Below are 21,344 nucleotides of genomic sequence, written 5' to 3'. Positions count from 1 at the left end.
ATTATCTTGCAAATGATATTGATAAATCATTTAATTACTATGGTCCAGTTCAAATATGTATCATTTTACTGCCTTGTTACCAGTTATGCCATACAAAGCACAGTAAATAATGAAGTTTCTGGGCTTTTCTTAGTTAACCTGAAGATCTCGCTTGTACATGTTCAGACTTGCTAAAACTTATTTACGTATTTGTCTCAGTATAATCCAAAATGTCTGGGTTATAATCTATTTTCTAAGTGTTTACTTTAGAAAGTAAAATTGCATGCACCTGAGATCCCTGGAATTTGCTATACCATTGGACTAGAGGTCCACTAATATACCTGAATAATCTTACCTCTAAGGTCAACATCAGTTAGGTTCTAGTAACTTCCTATTTCTCATTCCTTTGAACCTTTTAACACCTGTTGTTTCCTTCCACATGATGGTACTTTCCTAAAGACATGTTAGGTTGGTACAAAACCAATTGTACCAACCTAGTATTTTCGAAATCCAATACACATTTAGGCTTTGTATGCAACTCCCTGTTCTATTTCAGTGCAACCATCTCTGGCAACTAGAAAAATAACAAAATTAGAATGAATACTTAATATCCTCCTTTTAAATCCATACCAAAAACAAGCCCCAAATATATTTACAACCCTGGAAATGATGTGTACTACTTTTATTTAAAAAAATAAGAGTAAAGGAACTAACTAGATGTATATGGTGCCACTTTTTAAAAGCCTTGCTTAACTCCACAGGTCTCAAAATAGTTAATAAAGAAACCATGTCTCCAATCATTTCAATACAAGCTGTAAAAATGCCTTAAAAATCTCAGCTCTGGCATTACTTCCATTTAAACGCATCAAGATAAAAGTTCACTGAAACATCAGCTGCCACCATTACTTTAGGAATCTTTTATCTGTTTAGGGATTTTTCCCCTAGACTATTATAGCCAGTTTGTCAATCAAAAGTAGCATTCAGTATGCTTAACTTTCATGATCAAAAAAGTGATCTGCTCAGAAGTGACAATTAGATTAAATCCAAGAAGTCCTTGGATTTTGTATTTTATAAGAATTCAACTTTCCCAATTAAGTCATTAGTCATTAAGATAAGTACCCTTCCCAAATGTGATTCAACAGCCTGGTTTTTAGCAAATAAAAACCCCATATAAAATTCAATTTAAAAATTATAAACACACAGGGGTGTGCACACAGGTCAGAAACCAGGAAACACATGACAATAAACATGATCCTATTTGATTGTTTTTATGACTTTTAAGAAGTGAGCATGAAAATAAATCTTTATTTTCAGTTATTACCCACCAATAAGAGAAAGTTAGGTTCACAGTTTTAGCTCTTGACACAAAGTGAACTAGGAGGCAAATTTATATCCATCAGATACAACTAATGCACCAACTTTTTAAGTTCAGGCTATCTTGAAAGCTTGCAACATACCAGATATTGCTATGTTGTCTCTCACGACAGCAATGGATGACACTGAGAAGTTGTGTTTTGAGTAGCAGGTGTTTTCTATAGTATGTTGCTGGAAATCAAGAGGTTTATAAAACATGGTACATGTTTGGAAATGAGTTAGATACTTGAAAAGTCTAAACACACTGATTTAGGAGTGCGTACGTTGCTGTCTCAATGAACAATGGGTCAATAGTTCATATGGACTAAATTAATCTCTGGGTAGCACGTATGTGTGTAAATATAAAATTATATTAGACATTAGCACCAGTGCAGAACATGCTCAGCATCATAAGATCCAAAACACCAGCACAAGTTTATCCATCATTAAAAACAATTACCTCCTTCCTAAAATGTCAGAATAGTAGGTAACTGAGATTAAAAATCTTATCCAAAAAGTAACTCTTATAACATAAAGTTTCTTTTAGAAGTATATGTGAGAACCAATCAGCTAAATAGAAATGTTTAAGATTGAAGATGTCCAATATTTTTAAAACTGGACATTACCATATACAGGTAGAACATTTCTAAAAATGACGTGACAAACAATTCTTAAAAATTTTTTAAAAATTCCTTCACTGTTTATCAATAAATGTGGCAGAATAAAAGACAATCCTAGAAAACTTTTTTAATTCATCATTCTATGTGTTTTAATAAGTGGTGATGCTCCCATTATAGGAATCCATTATTTACCTAATTTTCTAATGGAGGAAGAGAGAAGAGATAATTACCACTTTCTGTGGAATACTCAACTTACAACCAAATAATAGCAATCTAGGAAATTTAGAAACAGTAAAGGTTTTTGGTTTATATTTCATGTATAGTGCTGCTGTTCCAACCTTACAAAGTAAAGCTGTCTGCTTCCCAAATTCCAAAAATTAAAATACTCCCCCACCTCACCCTACCAACCAGTGCCCTTTGGTTTTTGTTTTAGAACAAGGAAGGGTTAAATGGTGGCTGATTATGGATGTACCATTTTGATTTTGGGACCTTTCACACACAGAAATCATACCAAATGGCCAGACACTTATTTTACAGAACAGTTTAAATATTACACATTGGCCAAATCAACTTATTCCACCCACCCTGGTGGAGGGGGAGAAAAAACCCATACCTATAAAACTACTTCACTTGACACGATGTGCCTACCAACAATAAGTAGTTTAAACAACTTTCACCAATTAAGATGTCTAGTTTAGATTTTAAAATGGGAAACTCAAGCATTTAAAAAGTAAATATAGCTGAAAATGTAAATCAGTTATAATTTGAACCTAATGAGCCATGCAAGGAGCAAGGGTTAATAAACCAAATGTGCTTTGAATTTGTTCAAGTACTGATATTTCTGTATATAAAGATTTAGCATATATATATAACAGCTATCATGAGAAGTGAAAAAAGATTTTTCCCCAAAAATGAAAATATTAAAACTAAGTTAAAATACATATAGTTAGTATTCCACACAGCATAAAATTTGACAAATCAAAGTTTAACATGTCCCAGTTGACCATGTGTGAATATGCAAAGCAGGTATTAAAACCAGTATGTCCAATATTTAAAACCAGTTTGTAATTGGGGGAACTTCTAAATCCTTAATTAAAAAACACAAATGAAGTGAAAGCTTTAAACTGGTACACACTGTTCACACCTATATTTCAAGTTTGGAAATGCATATTTGCAAGCAGCAATACAAAAGTATTCATGAAGAATGCATAATCTCTGAAAATTATGAAAACATCCCTGCTACCAATACATTTCTAAATACAAAACTGACTACCATATTTGTTACTTCTGTGTAGCGGGAGAAGTTCATTTTTAAAACAGATAAAATTCAGTCTTTAGGTGTGAATGGTATGAATGACAGTCTTTTTTTTTTTTTTAATTTCTTAGTCGTTTGGAATCCTTAAGCATGCAAAAGCTTTGAACAGAAGGGTTCACAAAGGAACCAGGGTTGTCTTATGGCATCCAGTTAAGCCAGAGCTGGGAATGCCTCTGGGTCATCCACATCAGGAGCAGAAGCACTTGACTGAAAAAGAAAAACCAAAATTAACCACAGTTCTCAGTTCTTCAAAATTACATTGTTAGCTAGTGTCTACATTAAGACAGAACTCTAAAAAAATCTTACTGTTGGCCAGGCACAGTGGCTCACACCTGTAATCCCAGCGCTTTGGGAGGCCAAGGTGGGTGGATCACCTGAGGTCAGGAGTTTGAGACCAGCCTGGCCAACATGGTGAAATCCTGTCTCTACTAAAAATATAAACAATTAGCTGGGTGTGGTGGCAGGCACCTGTGATCCCACTACTCAGGAGGCTGAGGCAGGAGAATCGCTTGAACCTGGGAGGCGAGGGTTGCAGTGAGCCGAGACTGTGCCACTGCACTCCAGCCTGGGAAACAGAGTGAGACTCCATCTCAAAAAAAAAAAAATCCTACTGTTAAAATTCTAGGTAAAATGTATCAAGACAAAATTATGGATCACAAAAAAACTACAAGTATTTGCAATGAGCCCTGTCCTAAATTTCTACCAAGGCCTATTTTCATTCCAGAGTAATAATGTGGGTTGTTTTCTTTTTCTCTTTTTTTTTGGAGACAGTCTTACTCTGTTGCTCAGGATGGAGTGCAGTAACATAATCTCAGTTTACTGCAACCTCCACCTCCTGGGTTCAGGTGATTCTTGTGCCTCAGCCTCCCAAGTAGCTAGGTTACAGGGGTGTGCCACCACACCCGGCTAATGAGACAGGGTTTCACAACGTTGGCCAGGCTGGTCTCAAATTCCCAACCTCAGGTGATCTGTTCACCCAGACCTCCCAAAGTACTGGGATTACAGGCGTGAGCCAGTGCGCCCAGCCCAGTTGTTTTACTTTTTCCAATAAACCATACAAGTAGATTCACAAGCAATTATGTATGTGAATTCGCATTGTTCAGTATTCTTATACTTTTTCCACTTGCTAAATAAGAATGGCACCAATGTGAAAGCATGCTAAGAAACTAATATCTAAGTAGCAATAATCATCAAGGTTGAAAGTCTGAAAAAAGGAATCCAAACTGCTCTTTATAGCCTAAAGTATAAATAACAGAACTAAAAAAGAAAGTATGGGAAAAGCTCATCAACACAACCACCACCTTAAAAAAAAAGATTGGTCTTAGAGGGAGGAACAAAGTATCATTACACTGGCAATGGTAAGTTACCCTTGTAATCATCAAAAACAGACTCAATCAAGTAGATGGGTCCCCAAATTTGTGTGTAAGGTGTTGAGAATTTAGGAGGACATTATGGTTGTTTCCAAGCATCAGATCTGAGTTCATATCTATCAATTACTTGGGAATTCATCAAAATATTTCTCTAAGAACTTGTTTTGTGCCACATACTGTTCAAGGCATTGGAGAGATTATAGAAAGTAAGCCAAAAATGAATCCCAGCTCTCACAGAAGAGTCTAGTAAAGAAAAAAGTGTCAACAATCCTAAGTGTCGTAAGAGGAATTATACAAGGAACACAATGGTTATTAAGTGGAGACCTAAAAAGCAGTTAGGAATTATCAAAGTGAACAGATTGGTTTTCATTTCAGGTAAGCCTTAGCAAAGGCCAAGAGTTAACCTGATTCACTATACCAGAATTTTCTCATCTGGAAAATGAGAATGTCATCACAGTAACAAGAATTAAATGACATTAAGTATGTAAAATGCCTAGCCCAGCACCATGACCGGCACCTAGAAAGAACTCAAAAGGGTGGTAACTTAACACTACTAACAGCACTACACAAAAAGGCATTTAAGTGCTTTAAACATAAATATAACCTAACATGCGGTTTCTTAAAGACACTGCTACTACTTCTACTTATGTTCCCAAAAGTGACATAAGTCTGACCCAGCCAGTGACTTATAAGAGGTCCTTAAATTATGTAAAAGGAAAAGAAAGTCTTAAATTACCTTGTCGGTCCTGCTGCCACGGTTTGGGCGCCCACCACGCCCACGTCCACCTCGTCCTCCCCTGCCGCCACGTCCTGGGCGGCCAAGGTCTCCAAAATTGATCTCCAGCTGAGACGTTATATCATTTGCTGGCTTCCGGAAATGATGGTCCATAACCGAATCTTCAGCATGAGCCTAAAAATATAAGTGAAGATGATTGGGTTATTAGTAGAAAAGTAACATTGCAAAATTTCTAAATAATGAGCTTTCTTCTAAAAAAAACCAAAAATCCAAACTGTACTTTCTGTGAACAAATGTCTCAATGCCTCCACAGGTAACAAGCTAGGGCTCAGCTTTAGTGATCCTGGAGGAAGATTTTCCTGCACTTTTCTCTATCTCAAAATTGCAGGTAATATCAGCAGTCCTCAACTAAAGACATGTATGCTATCACAATCAACCCAAATGGCTGAAGCCCATCCTAGACCTACTGAATCATAATCTTTAGCAGTGAAATCTGGACAAGTACATTTTAAATATGCCCTTCAGATCAGGACTGCAATGTGAATCCTTGATGAAGACCTCTGGAGAGATGACATATAAGGTTACTACTAGCACTAACACTGAAGTTAAAAAGAACACTCAAAAAGAAAACCTCTGTTCTACACTCTTCCAACTACAACTAGGGTAAAGACCTTCCTAGATATAAACTTCTCAGAAGCATTTTCTGTTAATACACAACCATTATGTTTTTCTACACAAATTGGAGAGCTACAAATTCAAGTGAAACACTACACACTTTACATAAAGAGGGGAAATCTTGTAAAGCTATGCACAAATAAAACCACACCTTAAATGTGTCACAGGAACTTTTTTTTTTTTGAGACAGGGTCTCACTCTGTCACCCAGGCTGGAGTGCAGTGGCATGATCTGGGTTCATTGCAACCTCCACCTCCCAGGCTCAAGCGATCCTCCCACCTCAGCCTCCCAAGTAGCTGGGTCTATAGGCACATGCCATGACACCTGGCTAATTTTTTTGTATTTTTTACAGACAGGTTTTCACAGTGTTGCTCAGGCTGGTCTCAAACTCCTAGGCTCAAGCGATCCGTTGGCCTTGGCCTTCCAAAGTGCTGGGACTACAGGCATGAGCCACCATGCCCAGCTAGAAACTTCTTAAAAATGAAGTCATGTTTGTGAAATCCAGATCCTCTTTTCTATTTGCGTTTAAGATACATGACCCAGTCTGGGGGAAAAAAGCAAAAAGCCAGACAATTCTATACTGCTTCATGCCTGATGTCTTCTTGTACGCTTGGGATGGGTTTTAATCTTCTAGTTGAAAACTGTACTTATAGGACTTGAAAGTACAGCTTTCTTTTCCTCTTTTCCTAAATACATGTAAGAAATCTTCTTTTCTAAAGGGATAAAGAACATTTTGTTCTTTCATTAGAACTTGTACTATTACAATTCCATTAGACTCAACTTAAAATATTACAGCTGTTAATAACTAGCCTTTAAAGTACAAATAAATTTTTGTGTTTTTATCCATGTTTTCACCCCTTACATCAACTCATACTAGTATTAAATGTCACTCCTTTGTACCACACCAACACACTGTAAGGCAATAGAATGTTCTAATACAAATTTTAAAGGAGGCTAGAAACATAAAAACAAATTCACAAAACACCAGCAAATTAGAATCAATTATATATACTAATTGTGTGATTTTTAAATGTTTGCTATTTCAAACCAATGCTTTCAATTTATTGCAAACCACAGATTGAAAATATTCAGAAAAAAATAAAACCAACCAACCATATAACAATAAAAAGTAGGCCAGGTGTGGTGGCTGACACTTGTAATCCCAGCACTCTGGGAGGCATAGGCAGAAGGGCTGCTTGAGTCCAGGAGTTGGCACAGGTGTGTAGTTCCAGCTACTCAGGAGGCTGAGCTAGAAGGATCGCTTGAGCACGGGGAGGTTGAGGCTGCAGTAAGCTGTGACCATGCTACTGCATTCCAGCCTACATGACAGAGCAAGACCTTGTCTCAAAATAAAGTGTATGAGGGAGTGCTCACTTTGGCAGCATATATACTAAAAGTGGAACAATACAAAGATTATTAGCATGATCCCCACAAGGATGACATGCAAAACTGTAAATTGTTCTATATTTTAAATTAAAAAATAGAAACAATAAAAAATAAAGTATAGGGAAAACGTGTTTAGACTATATGCAGATACTATGTCATTTTATATAATGGACATGAGCATCTGAAAATTTTAATATCTCTGGGTCCTGGAACGAATCCCCTGCAGATACCAAGAAACTGTACTGGGATAAAGTCAGGGCAGGGGGATCCTTTTCTTTTTTTCTTTTTTCCTTTTTTTGAAACAGTCTTGCTCTGTCAACTAGGTTGGAATGCAGTGATGCTATCTTGGCTCACTGCAACCTCTGCCTCCTGGGCTCAAGTGATCCTCTCCCGCCTCAGCCTCCCAGGTAACTGAGACCACAGGTGCACGCAACCGCATCCAGATAATTTTTATATTTTTTGTAGAAACAGGGTTTTGCCATGTTACCCAGGCTGGTCTCAAACTTTCAACTCAACAATCTGCCCACCTCAGCCTCCCGAAGTGCTGGGATTACAGGTGTAAGCCACTGTGTCCGACCTTTTTTCTAGAGCACTCAGACAATGAGGAGCAGAAAACAGAAACTCTGAGTTCTGTCAATAACACGGTAACACAGTTCTCCATTTGTAAATAGTTTCTTCCTTCCCCTTAACTACCTCACATTTGTCACGAGAATGAAGACATGTGAAAGTTAAAGTGTTGTTTTTTTGTTTGTTTTTTTTTTTGAGACAGTCTTGCTCTGTCGCCCAGGCTGGAGTGCAGTGGTGTGATCTCAGCTCACTGCAACCTCTGCCTCCTGTGTTAAAGTGATTCTCCTGCCTCAGCCTCCTGAGTAGCTGGGATTACAGGCATGCACCACCACACCAGGCTAATTTTGTATCTTTAGTAGAGACGGGGTTTCTCCATGTTGGTCAGACTGGTCTTGAACTCCCGACCTCAGGTGATCCGCCCGCCTCAGTCTCCCAAAAGTGCTGGGATTACAGGTGTGAGCCACTGCACCTGGCTGAAACCACGTGTTCTAATGCAGTTTTTTTTTCTACAGGACTTAAAAAAGACAATGTCCTCATTTACTACTCATATGAAGTAAATGTTAAAAATCATCTCTAAACCTAAAAAAACTTTTAATCTTTTTAACCTCCATTTTATTTTAAAATGTTTCCAAGTTTGTCTTATAGCCATTTTGCAGTTTAAAAAATTATGCTTATTGGCTGGGCATGGTGGCACACGCCTATAATCCCAGCACTTTGGGAGGCTGAGGCAGGCGGGGATCACTGAGGCCAGGAGTTTGAGACCAGCCTGGCCAACATGATGAAACCTCATCTCTACTAAAAACACAAACATTATCCGGGCATGGTGGCGAGTGTCCGTAATCCCAGCTACTGAGGAGGTTGACACACAAGAACTGTTTGAATCCGGGAGGTGGAGGTTGCCGTAAGCAGAGATGGTGCCACTGCATTCCAGCCTGGGCGACAGAGCCAGACTGTCTCAAAAAAAAGTAAAAATAACTAATACCTTATTGAAAGGGTTTGCCCTCACAATATTTTAATTTAACTTTACCTTAGGATGATAAAACTCAGTCTGGATTTCTGGCACAGCCCAATTTATGATATGAATAAATCAAACACAAATGTCAAAAGGTTAAAGGAAGCTGATAGAGAAAATGAATTTAGGAGAAGAAATAATATAGTTAGGGCTTGTATGAGTTTTTAAAGCCAAACAGGAAGCCGCACTGAAACATTCCTCTAAGAACACACCCCAAAGCTTAAACGGAAGCTACCAAATCAAAAGCCATCAATGTGACTTTCTCCAATACAGTTGACCCTTGAACAACGTGGCTTTGAACATTCTGCCTCTGTCAGTCTTGAGACAAGCAAGCCCAATCCCTTTTCTTCCTATCCAAAATAAAGACCTTTGTGATGATCCAGTTCTACTTAATGAACAGTAAATATATTTTCTCAACATTTTCTTTAGCTTACTTTACTGTAAAAACACAGTATATAATACGCAACATACAAAATGTGTTAACTGGTTATGCTATCACTAAGACTTTCAGTCAACAGGTTATTAGTAGTTAAGTTTTGGGAGAGTCAAAGGTTACATGTGCATTGATCTGCGGGGTCAGTGCCCCTAGCATCCTCATGTTGTTCAACAAGTCAACTGTATTTTCACTAGTTTCCATGTTTCTTAAGTAAAACCCACATATACTTTGGTTTTTAAAGTCGTCATTCCTTAGACAAAATGCACATTGCCATTTACTGAGTGTCCTGGCCATTATATATGGTATAGGCAGACAGTTTCAAAAGTTGAATTCTAAATGAAGTCACTTACATTTTAGGTTAAACCATATGAAAATGTCAAGATTTCAACCTAACACCATAATACCACAGCCCTTTAATGATCCCCAGTTTGGCAAGATTTCAAAAATACAACCACAACTTTGAAAAGAACTATCATATTTCTGAACACCAATAACTACAAGATACTCCACTAACAGCTTTTTAGGAAAAAGTAACTCTACCACATAAAACATAATTACAAATTGATCAAAGAACTAAATTTCTTAGAATATGTGATAATACAGTTTATTTTCCTTATAAAGCAAATTATCTGCCCCAATGATCCTATGTAAAGCTTTTTTTTACAGACAAATAACCCATGTGAAATTTTAAAACAAAAATTATAAATACAATTCAAGTCACATCTGAACATTTTCAAACACGACAAAACTTAGTTTTACCTCTTCACTCTTTGATTTATGAAGAACAAATCCCTTCTTCCACTGCCCATCAGCACCTTCATTTGGTTTTCGGATATTAAATTCTACTTTTGCCCGGTCCTTATTTTGAATAGCCTTCCACTCATCCAAAGTCATCTCTTTTGGACCCTCCTCTTTTACCTCTTCAACTTCATTCTCCCTGTGAAAAGGTTTTCAAGTTTTATACCTGGTAGAGAGCTGATATTACATAAAAGTATTTTAAATTTATGATTTTAATTGAGAAAATTAACCTTGTAATCTTTTAGAGAAAGATTATTCAAGGATGAGGGTACCCTAGTTTCCTATGTAACTAAGCAACTTGGTAGAGACCAGGAATTCAGTGTTTGCTAATTAGAGACAAGTAAGGAATATGGAATTCATACTTATGAACTCTTAAATGATCATTTATCAGTAATACAATCTAGAACTGGCTTTACCAATACTAAAATACACATTTCTTAAAAACACTACCTTGTTTAAAAACTACCCTCTTATGTAAAATCCTCAGCCTATCTTCTCCTAAACCACATTTTTAATTTCCATAATTCCCACAATATGTAACTCTTAATAACATACAAGAAGGTAATCCTCTAGGATGTCTGTCAGCAACCAGGGTTCAAATTTTGGAATATAAAAGAACTGTTCCTCTATGCTTTGTTTCAGCAACTAGCACTTAGAGCAAATCAAAACAATAGCCGTGTTTCTACAAATCCTAAAATCCTTATACTCCAATTTTCAAACCAACCTGTATATGGAAAGGAGGCCATGGATTCACTACTAATAGAACTATCCACAAACACACACTGGTTTCATTATTTAATACTAAACCATTTATTTCCAAATATAATTCTCAGGTCTTAACTATAGAATATGATCCTTTCCTCTTTTTACAGAAACAAAGCACAGGCCTAAGGATCCATTATTTTAGTATAATCTCAATCTGCAATTGTCACCAAACAAGTCATTTGCTATTTGGGGAGCCCTGCTTCCTTCCAAAGATAGCAGGTGATTCAGTTAGCCTTAGAGCTCAAATATCTCCCTGGATGCTGCCCTTTACTGTTTGACAAATGCTATCTTAAAAGTTCCTCCAGTTACATCTATGCTGCAAAAAAACAAAAAACAAAAAACAAACAAAAAAAAACTTCCTAGAGCAAGTTTATATTGAATTGACAGGATCTTGGGATCTTGGGTACTGAGTCCACCTAGTCATTTTACAGATGAGAAATCTAAGAATATAAAAAAAGTCCTGGTTACCCATATGTTATGACACAGTCAGGAATAGAACTTAGCATACCTTTTATCATATCATGGAGGCATGACACCTACCTTTCAGGAATTACTGCAAGGATTAAATAAAAACCAAACAGAAGCTCTGGAAGCTATATATAAGTTAGTTCATCAAAGTCAGCCAATGTTGTGTTTCTTAAATTTATACTTCCATATGCTATGCCCAGATTCTCCCCTAGTCTGGAATAAGATTACAGACAGTTCTAATGTGATGGATAATTATTTTCTTTAAACCAAACACCCTCAGTTTCACTCCTGGGCACTGAGCTAAGGATTTGCTACCAATAGCCTATCAATACATTAGTACCTTTTGGTAAACAGTTATAATCTTTGCAGATCACTGAGTGATTGAACATGGGCTCTATTAAACAGTTGTGGTTGGACACGGTGGCTCACACCTGTAATCCCAGCATTTTGGGAGGCCAAGGCGGGAGGATCACTTGAGGCCAGGAGTTCAAGACCAGCCTGGCCAACATGGTGTAACCATGTCTCTACTGAAAATACAAAAATTAGCCGGGCATGGTGGAGCATGCCTGTAGTCCCAGTACTCGGGAGGCTGAGGCAGGAGAATCGCTTGAACTTCAGAATGGCCAAAATCGCGCCACTGCACTCTAGCATGGGAGACAGGAGACTGTGTCTCAAAGAAACAAAAAAAAGTTGTGTTGACCACTATGAGAAACTTAACGTTGCATAGGGTTCATTTGTTAAGGCACCAATCACAATTTCATTGTTTATCATGCAAAATTATGATTCCATTACAGTTTTGCATAAATTTTTATTACCAAGTTCAAAACATCACCCAATACCATGTATTTTTATCTGCTCCCTCCAATAGTATATCATTTTTCCTTATCCCAACAAATCCACGGAATATGATATTCCCATCATTAACAGTGCTCACCATAAGAGCAAATTCTTTCTGAAGAAAAGAAAAAGTTTAAGGTGCGGCAGCTCACGCCTGTAATCCCAGCACTTTGGGAGGCCAAGGAGGGCGGATCACTTGAGGTCAGAGTTCGAGATCAGCCTGACCAACATGGAGAAACTCCATCTCTACTAAAAATACAAAATTAGCTGGGCGTGGTGGCACATGCCTGTAATCCCAGCTACTCAGGAGCTGAGGCAGGAGAATTGCTTGAACCCTGGAGGCAGAGGTTGCAGTGAGCCGAGATCACGCCATTGCACTCCAGCACAGGCAACAAGAGCAAAACTCCATCTCAAACAAAAAAAAGAAAAAAGAAAAAGTTTAGAAAACATCTGCCCCTCCCACCCCCCAACTAACTTGAATATGCTTCTGGTTAGGAAATCACTGTCCTAAATAACCTGTAATCCAAGACTTTAAACCACAATACTGTAACAAATACCTGGCAAAGTAAACATGATTTTAGGTCAGGCGTGGTGGCTCATGCCCGTAATCCCAGCACTTTGGAAGGCCAAGGCGGATGCATCACCTGAGGTCAGGAGTTCGAGACCAGCCTGGCCAACATGGTGAAATCCTGTCTCTACTAAAAATACAAAAAATTAGCTGGGCGTGGTGATGCATGCCTGTAATCCCAGTTACTCGGGAGGGTGAGGCAGGAGAATCATTTGAACCCAGGGGGCGGAGGTTGCAGTGAGCCAAGATAGCGCCACTGTTACTTCAGCCTGGGCAACAGAGCGAGAATGTCTCCAAACAAAACAAAAAACAAAACAAAACAAAACAAAACAAAACAAAACAAAAAACAAAACACCATGTAATTTTAAAAGCTAGTGAAGGGCTGGGTGTGGTGGCTCACACCTGTAATCCCAGCACTTTGGGAGGCCAAGGAGGGTGGATCACCGAGGTCAGGAGTTCGAGACCAGCCTGGCCAGCTGGTCTAAAAAATATAAAAAATTAGCCAGGCATGGTGGCGGGTGCCTGTTAATCCCAGCTACTCCGGAGGCTGAGGCAGGAGAATCGCGTGAACCCGGGAGGCGGAGGTTGCAGTGAGCCGACAGTACCACTACACTCCCGCCTAAGCAACAAGAGCGAACTCCATCTCACACACACACACAAAAAAGTTAGTGAAGGGCTGGGCAAGGTGGCTCACGCCTGTAATCCCAGCACTTTGGGAGGCCAAGGTGGGTGGCTTGCCTGAGCTCAGGAGTTGAAGACCAGCCTGGGCAAAATGGTGAAACCCTGTCTCTACTAAAAATACAAAAATTAGCCGGGCCTGGTGGCAGGCACCTATAGTCCCAGCTACTTAGGAGGCTGACGTGGAAGGATCATCTGAGCCCAGGAGGCGGAGGGTGCAGTGAGCCAAGATCACTCCACTGCACTCCAGCCTGGGCAACAGAATGAAATCTTGTCTCAAAAAAAGAAAAAAAAAAAGATAGTGAATAACATACTCTGATCTTTGCTCTCTTCATACATTTAAAATCAGGCCAGTAATGCTATGTTCCAAATTCTACATTGGAAATAACTTCAAGATAGAACTAATGTTAAAATGGCCACATTTTCTAGTTTTAACTGTCTCAAAGTAAAATTTGTACAGTTGTATGACAATGGTAAAATGACTAATCAAACAGAAATAACCACATTAAAATATTCTATTTTTCAAAGGATTAGAGTCAAATATATACACATAAAGCACTCTTTTAAGGGCTGGGTGCAGTGGCTCATGCCTGTAATCCCAGCACTTTGGGAGGCCAAGGCAGGAGGAACGCTTGAGCCCAGGAATTGGAGACCTGCCTAGGCAATATAGTGAGACCCTGTCTCTATTAAAAAAAGAAAAAAAAAGCATTCTTTCAAATACTCTTTGAGGGATGAGGGTACAGTAAGTCTCCCTTGTCAAAAACAAAAAGCCATCAAGTAACAGCATTAAATCTATGGGTTATCTTATTGGTAAAACTCCAGTGCTTTCAATTCTGGGTCATTACTATTACACGCAATACCACTTACTTATTTTCAGTGTCTGCCACTGGATGATGTTCTTCACCTTCAGGTGTTTCCTCAGTCACATTTGATTGATCCAAGTCACTGTAATTATAAGATATTTGTTTCTGAATGTATTTGGGGGACTCTCTAAGGAAAGAAAGAAAAAGAAAGGCATCTAGGTCCATTTACATGTAGCTGAAAAGTTCTTCATACAAAAATACCATAAGCTCTCACATTCTCTAACTCCTTTCTTACTAAATATACTCCCCAGAAGACGTCAAAAAGTAAACAATATAAACTAGTTAGTTCATATACTTCATACTTTAAAAGTAACAGAACAAGGCAGTTAATTATAAAATGAAGCTTTACTAGCTTATCAAATTTTGTAATGACAACAAAGTCAAAAGCTAGAATAGGAACTATTAAGGACACTAAGATAATCAGAATACCCAAATAACCTTATTATGGGGTTTCAGGAAAAGCTACAAATACATATGGGGGGGAAAAATGAGTAACAAATATATCAAAATATTAAAAAACTGGTCATTCAATATACTATAACCCAAACCCATCCCATAAGACATTATCTTGTAATATAGTAACTCTCAGAAGAGAGCATTCTTATCTCAGAGACAAGTAAAATTTGACAGAGGTATGGATTAACCTCTAGTTAGGTATAGAATTTTTAAGAAAATCAGAATACCAACGTTAATTCATCTTTGACAGTTCCCCAGTTGTGAGATCCGCTACCTCCACGTTTGTCCTCGTGCTTCAGGCCACTGTAATGTGAAAAAGAACTAACAAAACTGAGTTAACATAATACTCTTTAGTTCTAGAAATTCAAAGTTTGTTTATTAAATAGATTAAAATATTAAAGCAAAATAAAAACCAGTAAGACTTACGATCTATCACTTCCACTATGCCTATCAAATTCACGTTTGCCACGAGAATCAAATCCATCTCCTCGGCCCATTCCACGTCCACGGCCCCCTCGACCTCTTCCAAGACCACCACGACCTCGAATAGGTCGGTCAATAATCGGTCTATAATATAAACAAATAAATTATACTTCCATGGTTTCCAGAAGAAATGAGGAAAATTCATCCAAAAGATCAAAAATACAGAACATGTTTACTGGCTCAAAAACCAATAGTTAAATACATACACTTCAGAAAATTCAAAATAGTCTGTTTCTAAACACAAAGGAAACCAGAACAAGACAGCCTCCCAAAACAAGAAAACTATTTTAGCACTCTAAAGCATTACTACCAGTGCATATACTTTTCCACTGCTATTCATTGCACATATAATCCAGTCCATCACTATTTACCAATACACTTAAAAATTAAACACATCTAACTTGCATAAGTAATTTATTTGCTATAAACAATAAACCAACAGTATTTTCCTTCAACTAACAGTATTTTCCTTTTAACTCTGTATCTGGAGAGAGAAAGAAAAAGAAATTGGTTATCAATTCAACAAAGTGTTTCCATTACAAGAGACCTAAGTTTGAACCGTTACCCAAAGATCTAAAGCTTAACAATGCACACATACAGATGTTTCTGTGAAAAACTAATAGAAACAATTAGCCAGACTGCTATCTGGCAATTATGCCCAATTTATAGCTTAACATTAAAATGTGACTCTATAAAGTAACAAAATATGAAGACTTCTTTGGTTTACGCCTGTAATCCCAATATTGCAGGAGGACAGCTTGAGCACAGGAGCTCAAGACCAGCCAGTGCAATATATATAGTGAGACCTCAGCTCTACAAAAAAAATTAGCAGAGTGTGGTGGCATGACCTTGTAGTCCGAGCTACTCAAGAGGAGACTGAGATGAGAGGATCATTTGAGCCCAGGAAGCAGAGGCTGCAGTGAGCTAAGCTTGTACCACTGCACTCCAGCCTACATGTTAGACCAAGACCCTGGCTCAAAATCAAAAAACAACTTACCTATCAACTGAAAATTCGCCTCCTTCACCCTTTTCTTCAAGTGGCTTTTCGAATCTTCGTTCACGAGGTGGTCGCCTTTCTGGTCTTCTATCAATTATTTTCCCTTCACCCTGAAGTTGTTGATCAGGTCTTCTTCCAACTCGTCTTATTCCTAAAACGATAAGATAACCTGCATAAGCAAATTATTTTTGCAATCCAAAAACTTTAGGCCTGGACTGTCAAAAGCTGCTTCTCTTCCAATCCACTACCATTTCCTGCTGGAAAAAAGCAAACACTGGGCAACTCTAATGTGTAACAAAATACCTTAGGAAAACTGCCATTTAAAGACAATAAACCTTCCAATCCATACCACCGACTAAATACATAAATAAATAAAATAAAAACAATAAACTTGTTTTAAACTTCTATTTAAGTTTGCCAAGTTCTCCCCCTCAAAAGCATTTTCTATAACTGACTTGGAAATCATTTGGGCAACCATTATTCCCGTCACTTTCCAAGATAGTCTCTTAATAAAAACTTTTAAATTTAAAAAATTTTAGGCAAGCAATACATTTTGGCTTTTAAAATACCAAAGAAAATACCAGCAGCCATTCATAAATAACCAAGCAAATCAACACACTCACTAGATATGGCCCCTCACAAAAGTGAGGGCCGCACTATGTTATTCTATCTAATCTGAAAAAAAAAAATGCAATTAAGACTCATAATTCTATAAAATTACAAATCTGAAAGGAAAATATGGCATTTAGGATTATTAGAGAACATCACTTCAGTTTAAAACAGCCATTTAACCAGAAAAAGTGTCATCTATCGGTCTTCTTAGCTACAGGCACACAAAAAGGGCCATCTTCCCCTATTAAAGTTTAAAATTTTATAGCATGTAAGTGTATATATGTTTGTACACACTCCCACATCCCTAAGTACTTCCAAGTTAGGAAACAGTTACTTATTATGCATGGAGAGAGTCCTCTAAAAAATTTGCCCTAACAACTATCTTTATTTTCAAAGAATCTTTAAAAACCAAATACACACACGTTAAGACCCCTTTTAAGCAATATGTAAGAAATAAGAAAACTTGTGACACTAAGTGATAGCTGAAGCATTTACTAATTTCCCCCTTTACTACTTTTTTCCTGTATAGTCTGAAACCCCACAAAGGCAACCAATTTAAATTATTGGTGCCCATAAGGATCAACAGATTGATGGTTAAATTAATGACTTTAAGATTGTTGGTATGCTCTAATTCCCAATTTCTGACAAAGTCATAAAGCAGCTGAGGAATTGGTTTTACAAGATTTTAAGCTGCTTCACTTTGGTTCTTTCTAAGAAAGTAGAACACCATCAAGACACACCCAGTTGTTCTGCGGCCTGTTAACTGGAGCCAAACAGTAACTATCAATCTCTTCAATAGAATTTTGAAGTTCATTCCCTGTAAATACTCAAGATAGACTACAAATATTAGACCTTACACCAAGGTATTTAAATAAATGTCATCAGTAATAAAGTGCACTGGGGTGGAGTTATGGAACCAGTCCTTGCAATAATATCCAAGCCAAACACACCCAAGTGAACAATAGTTGGCGTCCCCACCCAATATCAAGTTTACAGAATCTTAAAAACGTATTAAACCTACCTAATGAAAAAGACTGACATTTAAAAATGCAAGCTTCTTTTGATATACTTATCTATAACTTGCAAGCTCACTAACTGCACTAGTTTCAAGGCATTCATTCTTTTTTAGAAAATCCCTGGTCTACACTCTCAATGACATTCTGCTGTCAATTCTCAAGTTCTTCAAATGGGCATGAGAATCTACAAAATTAATTCATAAAACATAAACATTAAATATCTGTCTAAAGTATGTCAAGCATTATGTCACAATGTGTTATCAAAATCACAGAACACAATCAGGTTAACCCTCCTACTACATGCAGCGATTTTGTTTACAGATTTATTCCCAGTAAACAGGACAGTAGAATCTCAAAACGGGTATTGTCCATTCAACACTTTTCCTGTATTTTACATGCTTGTATTTTATGCAACTTAACAGTAGTGCTCTGAAATACTGACCTAAGGAAAATGCTGATTGCTAACATGGAATAGTTTTCCCATGGAAAGACTCATTGAACGGTGAACCTAAGTCTTGGTTCTAACTTCATGAAATCATTCCCCACATTTGTAACTTAAAATACTACTTTTCAGGTAAGAGCTTATTTCATAGATGGGCTTCATGATCAAAATAACTCAGGCATTTAAACCATGCTTCATGTTTTGAACATTCAAAATGAGTGAACACATCTACCTGGTACACATTATTCGTCAGATTCAACTTTTTCGTGTACTTTCTTAAGCTTAAGCATAGTTTAAATAATTACACAAGTCAGCGTTACTTAACACACGAATTAAATGATTTATTTAATTGTGCTAGATTGCCATAAAGCTTAACTGGCTGAAGAGATACTTGGCCTAAGTGATATACATGCTTTCTAATACTCCAACTGTATTTTTCCTCAACCTATAATTTTACCACAAGAATTAATTATTTTCTTTTATTCACCACCTAGGACCGAGGTTCTTCATTCCAAGCCTCACAAAAGTCCTCAAAAAAAAAAAAAAAAAAAAAAAAAAAAAAAAACCCTCCTAAAACAAATCCTACCACGAGAAAATTGTTTTGATTTTTAAAATTAGTTCACTGTTACAGAATTCAACTAAAGCTAACGAGAAACAACTCCTTTCAGAGAAGCACGTGGCAGGAAGGGGTAATTTCAACTTTCAACATATAAATGCAGCTTTAAAGAGTCAGACCTTAGGTCCAACACCTGCTTGCTATTGATCATGCACGTTCTTATCTCCAAACTACTTACTCTTTTTTTTCATCCGCAACAAACTGGTAAAGCGAATGCAAAAATCAAGACAATCCTGTGAAACTCACAGTGCCCTGGAAACAACTATTAACCGCCAGTGAAACTCTGACCATGCTTCACGCACATGTGGTGGAAAAAAAAAAACTGCGAACTCTAAAGAGCTCTGCTGCGACTAACGCTGTGACAGCCTCTGCACTCACTTCACCCACGAGGCCCAGACCCCACCACGTGAAAGATTCAGTTTGGGGAGTCGAGAGAGAGGATCGTGACTCGAGGACGTTCCTCGGGATGTCCTGCAATCACCAGTCTTCATTCATAATTCCCGCTCCTGCTTAATCGAGTGTGGCCAAACTCCTCCATTTCCCAACGGCTCAACTCACCCCAGCAAGTTATGAGAAAGTCCTAACAGTTGAGAGGTGGAAGAGAAACAAATAAAGGACATGCGGCACCCCAACCTGCAGCTTACTCCACACGTCTGATGGCCTGGAACGACCCCCTGCTTTTCAGCGGGGATACTCCGCGCCGTCGTGGGACAAGACGGCAGGACAGGAGCCTGAAACAACAGCACCTCAAAGGAGCAGCTCTGCGCAGTAAGCAGCGATGGACCCCCAAGCTCCTCCGTAACTACGGAAAGCTTCGGTGAGGGGCCGGCTTCCCCGCACCTCAGTCCATGCGCTCACCCGCCAAGGAATCCGGCGGGAAGGCAACAGCCTCCCAGGACCTCGAGCGCGCTCGAGGAGCAGCTCATCTCCGACCACGCTCCTCTGCTCACAACCTGAGGCGGGAAGGGGATGGCTCCGAGAACCTCGCCGGCGGTGGCTTGAACTTGCACCTTCGCAGGACCTGGCTTTTGTCGCGTGAAGAAACGTGAGGATGGATATAGGCGGCAAAGTCTCCCGCGGACCCTCGGAGCTCCAGAAACAAGTGGCAGCCGGCAGCCCCCTCGCTCCTTCCCTCCATCCCAGTCTCCCCCACATTCTGCCCCTGCTTTACCTTCTTTCTTAAGCGCCACGGGCGGCTGCGTCTCCTCTTTCTTGTCAACCACGCCAACGCTGGGGGGCAGCGGGTTCTTGCGGTCTTTCTGGGACTCCTTGCGCAGCTGTTTGCCTGCCGCGTTGGAGTTGGTCTGGGCCGCGGCCTGAGCTGCGCTCTTGGCCCCAGGGCCCCCAACGCCGCCCCCGCCGGCTTCTTTTTTCTTGTTCTCTGCTGCCTTCAGCACCTCGAAGGGGTCCGATTCGTCGTCAAATAACTGGTCGAATCGGTTGGTGACCACGCAGCCGAAGCCTTCCTGTAAGTGCCCAGGCATGATGGTGGCTCGGCGGCGCGTTCCTCCACGGATTGCAGCGGGCCGCGCCGAGCCAAGAGCGCCTGCTTCAGCTCTTCCCACAAGATGGCCGGGCCGAGAGAGGGGGGCCGTCTTCTCTTCCGGCGCCAGGCACGCATCCGGGAGCGGCCTGCGCGGCAAGGCACTGTGGGGTATGTAGGCCAGAGTCATTTCTCCTGAGGCGACTCTCCGCGTCGGGACTACAATTCCCAGGACGCACCGCGCGACAACTCTTCGCGCGCGCCTGAGAGGCGGGACCCCATGAAGGGAGTGAAGCGTGCGGGCTGAAGGAAGGGAAGCGTGGTGGTGGGCGGAGTCCTGCCACCTGCTCTGGCCACCCTTAAACTCTCTAGGTCTTCAGCTACCCTGAAACCAAAAAACCGTGACGGCGTAACTGACTCGCGAAAGTGCTCTTTGGTTTCACTCACGCCCCCTCGGGCTCAGGGCTAACTTTCCCCACCGCTCCAGGGGGGTCAAGGTGACTCCCAGACCTTACATCTGAGACGCACAAACTTCCGGGGGAGGGGGTGTTGCTGAGGCGCCGCGCCGGCCGCGGGTAGGCTGGACCCTGCCTGTGCCAAGTCCGAGCTGCTCAGTTGCTGGAGTGGCCCTCCGTCAGCCTCCACGGTGAATCGAGGCTCTTCTGTCTAATGTGAGGGGGAATACGTTTCCTCTCGCGGGGACATGAACTAGGGTAGCAGAACTAACCAAAAAGACAAGTGAAACTATCACATGGGAGCGTGGCGCGTCTTTCCCGGGCTTCTCACCGTGTGGCGGCCGGTGTCGTAGGAGTG

The 21,344-nt window shown here is 39.6% G+C and overlaps 1 protein-coding gene and 1 non-coding gene across 5 annotated transcripts; one reads left to right on the top strand and one right to left on the bottom strand.

The window, feature by feature from the left end:
* Positions 1-1,264: 1,264 nt before the first annotated feature.
* Positions 1,265-21,039, bottom strand: SERBP1 (SERPINE1 mRNA binding protein 1). 4 transcript variants are annotated; one of them, XM_003806959.5, is made up of 8 exons: positions 20,220-21,039; positions 16,363-16,513; positions 15,309-15,449; positions 15,114-15,185; positions 14,431-14,508; positions 10,209-10,386; positions 5,374-5,547; positions 1,265-3,474 (listed from the first exon to the last, which is right to left on the bottom strand). In XM_003806959.5, exons 1-8 carry the CDS (start codon positions 20,719-20,721, stop codon positions 3,418-3,420), a joined length of 1,353 nt encoding a protein of 450 aa, XP_003807007.3. In that variant the 5' UTR covers positions 20,722-21,039; the 3' UTR covers positions 1,265-3,417. The 4 variants fall into 4 exon arrangements, with proteins under 4 accessions (XP_003807007.3, XP_003807006.3, XP_003807008.3 ...); XM_003806958.5 differs by having other exon boundaries at positions 15,114-15,203; positions 20,220-20,763; XM_003806960.5 differs by having other exon boundaries at positions 14,431-14,553; positions 15,114-15,203; positions 20,220-20,756.
* LOC112438346 (U6 spliceosomal RNA) lies at positions 7,415-7,519 on the top strand. Its single transcript, XR_003026792.1, has one exon. It is a non-coding gene; the product is annotated as a U6 spliceosomal RNA (small nuclear RNA).
* Positions 21,040-21,344: the final 305 nt, after the last annotated feature.

This window comes from Pan paniscus, chromosome 1 (genome assembly GCF_029289425.2).
Source record: "Pan paniscus chromosome 1, NHGRI_mPanPan1-v2.0_pri, whole genome shotgun sequence".
NCBI lineage: Eukaryota > Metazoa > Chordata > Mammalia > Primates > Hominidae > Pan > Pan paniscus.
The sequence above is the reverse complement of the archived record's forward strand: the minus strand, read 5'-3'. Positions and strand labels throughout refer to the sequence as shown.